This window comes from Nicotiana attenuata, chromosome 12 (genome assembly GCF_001879085.1).
Source record: "Nicotiana attenuata strain UT chromosome 12, NIATTr2, whole genome shotgun sequence".
Lineage (NCBI taxonomy): Eukaryota > Viridiplantae > Streptophyta > Magnoliopsida > Solanales > Solanaceae > Nicotiana > Nicotiana attenuata.
The window spans coordinates 4,818,354-4,823,547 of record NC_032000.1 but is presented as its reverse complement, the minus strand read 5'-3'; the positions used below and the strand labels follow the sequence as shown (position 1 = coordinate 4,823,547).

Sequence of the window (5,194 nt, the reverse complement as noted above, 5' to 3'; positions counted from 1 at the left end):
CATTTTTTCTTTGTCAAATCCATTATTTTGTGGTTTTGCCCTAATTAGTCTCTATTAGGGCTAGAATCTGTATTTTCCGACTAATTTATATGTTTCTGTGAAGTTTTACTTAGTCCATTTTCCCATTTATGGAAGTTGATATTTCTTTCCATGAGTCAATCATTATAGATAATGGAGCCAATCTCAATAGTGACTTGATGGAAGAAATATGTGGTAAGTTCAAGATTACTCACCGAAATTCCACTCCGTACCGACCTCAGATGAATGGAGCCGTTGAAGTAGCCAACAAGAACATAAAGAAGATATTGCAGAAGATGATTGATAACAAAAGGCATTGGCACGACAAGCTACCATTTGCTCTCCTTGGATATCGCACTACAGTCAGAACATCAACAGGGGCAACGCCTTATCTTCTGGTCTATGGAACTGAAGCTGTATTACCCGCGAAAGTTGAAATACCATCTTTGAGGGTCATCCAGGAAGCCGAGTTGAGCAATGCAGAATGGGTGAAGAATCGGTATGAACAACTAATGCTTATTGATGAGAAGAGAATGACTGCAGTTTGCCATGGTCAACTCTATTAAAACATGATGGCTAGAGCCTTCAACAAGAAAGTGAAACCAAGGTAGTTCAAACCGGGGCAATTGGTTTTGAAGCGCATATTCCCGCACCAAAATGAAGCTAAAGGAATGTTTGCACCAAATTGGAAAGGTCCGTACATGGTGCATCGAGTATTGACCGGAGGAGCACTGATTCTAGCAGAAACGGATGGTGAAGTATGGCCCAAGCCCATCAATGCAGATGCAGTCAAGAGATACTACATCTAGAGGCATATCTGGCAGCATCTTTCTTTTCTATGTAATGCTTCTTAATGTAAATGAACTACGTTTGACCTGATTCCCGTTTAAGAGGGGATACGTAGGCAGCCCTGTGGGTTCGGTCTCATTATAATAAAATTCAATATTTGCCCCAAGTTGGAAACTGGGGCAGTTTTTAAAGGCATCGGTCATTGACGAAAGATGGTCAAGCAAGACGAATGACAGGATTTTAGATGAGGACGTTCAGTTTGTTTCACAAGCATGTCACAGTGCAGAGTTCGGCAAAAACTTTATTTTTATAAAATTATATTTATGAAAAATCAATTTTTCATCAAAAGTTTCTTAACTTTTCGCTCGCTAAGATTCAGTATTGGGCGGAGGTTGTAAGTCCAAACAAATTGGAAGCGCAAGATTTTCAAAAGGCAGAGCATGAAAGTCAACACGAATCAACCTTCCCCCTACCCCCAAAAAAAAAACTCACAATTTTTCTTTGAGTGCAGATTTTCAAGATAGAGGAAGTAGAAGAATCAATAACGAGTATAAATACCAAGACCATTCGTCGAGCGGTTTGAATTTCTTTATAGTATCTTATAGAAAACTATACCTCTTAAATGATGATGATCTTTAAAATTCAATTTTGACATTTTACTAATGATAATTTTGGAGCCTTATAAGATATTTTACACTAATTGTCATTACTTTTCATCCACTAACTTTTTAAATGAAAACTCTATCGCACATGGCTTTAAATATATTGCGCATTGGCTTTCAAATGCACCGCAAATACACTGCGCCACTGCTTTCAAATGCACCGCAAATACACTGCGCCACTGCTTTCAAATGCACCGCACAAATGCTTTCAAATGCATTGCACCATTGCTTGTAAAATGCACAACACAAATGCTTTCAGATGCATTGCACCATTGCTTTCGAATGCACCATTGCTTGCAAAATGCACAATATAATTGCTTTGAAATGCACTGCGCTATTGCTTTCAAAGGCACCGCAAATACACTGCACAAATGCTTTCAAAAGCACTATATCATTGCTTGCAAATGCACAACGCAAATTCTTTCAAATACACTGCACCATTATTTTAAATGCACCACACAATTACCTTACAAATGCACCACAAATATTTTCATTACCTTAAATCATTTGGCTTGAAATGCCTCATCAGTCATTTGGCTTAAATGCCTCAATTACATCATCATTTGGCTTAAATTCCTCGTTTTCATCAATCATTGGTTTAAATGCCTCATTTTTATCAATCATTCATAAGTCATCGCTGAAAGGCACCATTTACGTGAATCATTGGCTCAAAGCCTTATTTCATTAGTCATGATCATAGAATTATTTTTAACATACCTGGCCTATTTTATGATAAAGTAACAGCCTAGAGGTGTCATTTTAATAAAATTATTGTTATGACTTATCACATTTTTATATCTCGTTTACTAACAATTATACTTAATTTGTAAGATATTCATGTAGACTATTAAAGTATCTGTTAGAATCCATGCTAATAAACAAATTGTAGTTTCATTTGATATTATGTTATGATTACATGTGATTTATGATCTGGTCAAATGACTGGTTTATGTGGTAGAATAGCATTAAGTCGTGTTAAGTATGTGTCTTAATTGAGGTAGTTTTAGTTTGAGATAGAAAGAAAACCTTCAACTATTTTGTTGCATAACTTGTCTAATAGTTTATTGTTTATCAGAAGTGTATTCTAAAATTCTAACCCCTGTCAGTTTAATTCCTGGATGTAAAGATTTAGATAGGTTTATGTAGGAACTTACTATTGAAAACCTTTTCTCTAAGGCTTAATGCTAAAAGTTTTGTTTGGAATTTTATTGTCTGATATGAAAGAAGCCTGCAAGCCTAAAATGCTTTTGACAATATGAAAGCTAATATGGCCTTTACAAAAAGATTTTCTGTGATTATTTTACTCATTTTGTATGTAACGACCCGGCTGGTTGTTTTGCTTTTTAGAATCCTATTCCCCTAAATAAGGCTTCCTGTACTTGCTTTTACTGATTTATGACTTGCGGGGATGGTTGGTTCGGAATTTGGAAGAGTTTGGGTTGAAATCGGAACACTTGGTTCCTTGGGATTGGCTTAAAAGGCCAAGTTTGACTTCGGTCAATATTTTGAGTAAATGACCTCGGAATTCGGATTTGAAAGTTCCAACAAGTTCGTATGATGATTTCGGACTTGGGCATATGCCCGGACCGGGTTTTGGATGATCCGGGAGCGTTTTGGCGCCTAATAGTAAAAGTTGGTTCTTTAAGAATTTAGAAGTTCTTGAAATTTGGTTTGGAGCGGGCTTTTGTGTTATCAAGGTCCGAACGGAATTCTGAGATCGGGAATAGTTCCGTATTGTCATTAAAGACTTGCACGCAAAATTTGGTGTCAATCCAAGTAGTATAAGTGTGTTTCGTCGCATCGGATGTGAATTGAAGAACTTAAAGTTCATAAGTTTGATTCAATAGGTTTTAGGGGGTGATTCTTAGATTTAGCATTGTTTCGGGCGTTCTGAGGGTTCGAGCGAGTCCGTTTTATGATTTCAAACTTGTCAGTATGTTGGGACGGGGCCCCGGGGGCCCCGAGCGTCAATCGGACGAGGCTCGAGTTGGGTTAGAAAAATAGGAAAGAGCTGAAGCTACAGGTTGCAGTCATAACCGCACATGCGGTTGGTCAGCCGCAGGTGTGAGACCGCAGGAGCGGTCAAGCCTTCGCAGATGCGGCCCCAGGGGAGAAACCCAGAAACCGCAGATGCGGCTCCTTTTCCGCAGAAGCGGCCCCCACTCAGCCCAAGCAAAGTTCGCAGATGCGGACACTTCCTCGTAGATGCGGTCCCCTAACCACAGGTGCGGAAATCGCAGAAGGCAGTGCCTTTATTTATTGCGGGAAGTGTATCATTGTTGTTACATTTCATTCAATTGTTGGGCGATTTGGGAGCTTCCAAAGAGAGGATTTCGGCCTAGCACTGTAAGGTAAGTTATTTCTACAATATGTGAGTTTAATACATAGTTTAGGGGTAGATTACACCTTGTAAATTAGTGAATATTGTGGGTTTAGAGTAAAACCTAGGGTTTTGATAAAAACAAGATTTAACCACGAATTTGTTATGTAATGAAGTAAAAATCATATATTCTTAATCCTTAGGTTATGGGTAACAACTTCCCTCGAGAATTTTTGGAATCCGGACACGTGGGCCCGGGGATGGATTTTAGGAAACTTGTATTTAGGGTTGGGAAATTACTTTAATAGTTAGAATATGAACTCTCGAGTGTGTATTGATTAGTTCTTACCCCATTTGATTAGTTTTGGATCGTTCGGCTCTGAATTGAGGATTTGAGCGCGTTCTTACTATTGGAAGTAAACCTTGGAGCAAGGTGAGTCTCCTTTCTAACCTTGTAAGAGGGAATTATCCCCATAGGAGGAATAATTGAATATTTGCCACTAATTGCGGGGGCTACGTACGCACGAGGTGACCAGAGTCCGTGCGTAGCTACTATTATATTTAAGTCTGGGTAGTCCAGGACCCAAAAGTATACTTTACTTGCTGTATTTGTAACCCTATTTTGAATACAAAATTTGTAAATCATATTGAACTTGGCAAATGGATTTCTAGGAAGTCAAACATCGTTTTCTTGACCGTTAAAGATTAACTTGACATTACTTTGGATAATTGCCTTCTCATAAAATTATTGATTGATTGTTTGATGTGTTAAACTTGATTTACTGCATCGCATGTATGATTCACGAGCGGGATAATAGATGCATCTATGGTTCGCGCCGTTCGACCCTCCGGCAGTACTCATTTTATTTTATGTTGGATCGGGCCGTACGACCTCGGTATTTTTTTTTTGCGCATGCTACTTGCCTGGTACTTTTTGTGATTTGAACTGTCTAAAATGCCTTGGAATATGGATTGTTAACTGAAATGTTATTTATCAAAAAGCTTGTCACTTCCTGTTATTAACTGTTATTTATTTATGACATCTATGCTTAGCGTAACACGTAAAGTATGTTATTATTGACCCTAGTACGTGTCAAGTCGACCCCTCGTCACTACTTCTTCGAGGTTAGACTGGATACTTACTGGGTACATGTTGTTTATGTACTCATACTACGCTTCTGTACTTAAGGCAGGTGCATCTAGCTACCAGTCCGGCGCGCGTTTCTGATACTTGACCGACATCTCACGTTGAGCTGCCCCTTTTGAGCCGTTCAACAGTATACCGGAGTTTCTCTTCTTTTTGTTTTATTATGTACTGTCTATTCTGTTTCAGGCAGTAGGATAGTGGTATTCTCTTGGTCATTCAGAGGTGCCCCGGCCAGGGGCAGAGGTCAATTTTGGAGGT

At 38.8% G+C, this 5,194-nt stretch overlaps 1 protein-coding gene across 1 annotated transcript; it reads left to right on the top strand.

The window, feature by feature from the left end:
• LOC109235827 lies at positions 315-827 on the top strand. The gene is made up of 2 exons (XM_019402078.1): positions 315-560; positions 657-827. The coding sequence occupies exons 1-2, from the start codon at positions 315-317 to the stop codon at positions 825-827; spliced, it is 417 nt and encodes a 138-aa protein (XP_019257623.1).

Excerpts from the sequence above, each read along its gene's own strand:
- LOC109235827 (XM_019402078.1), top strand. The coding sequence starts at position 315 with ATGATTGATAACAAAAGGCATTGGCACGACAAGCTACCATTTGCTCTC. Across the intron at positions 561-656 it reads ATGAGAAGAGAATGACTGCA|CGCATATTCCCGCACCAAAA; the intron begins GTTTGCCATGGT and ends TTGGTTTTGAAG.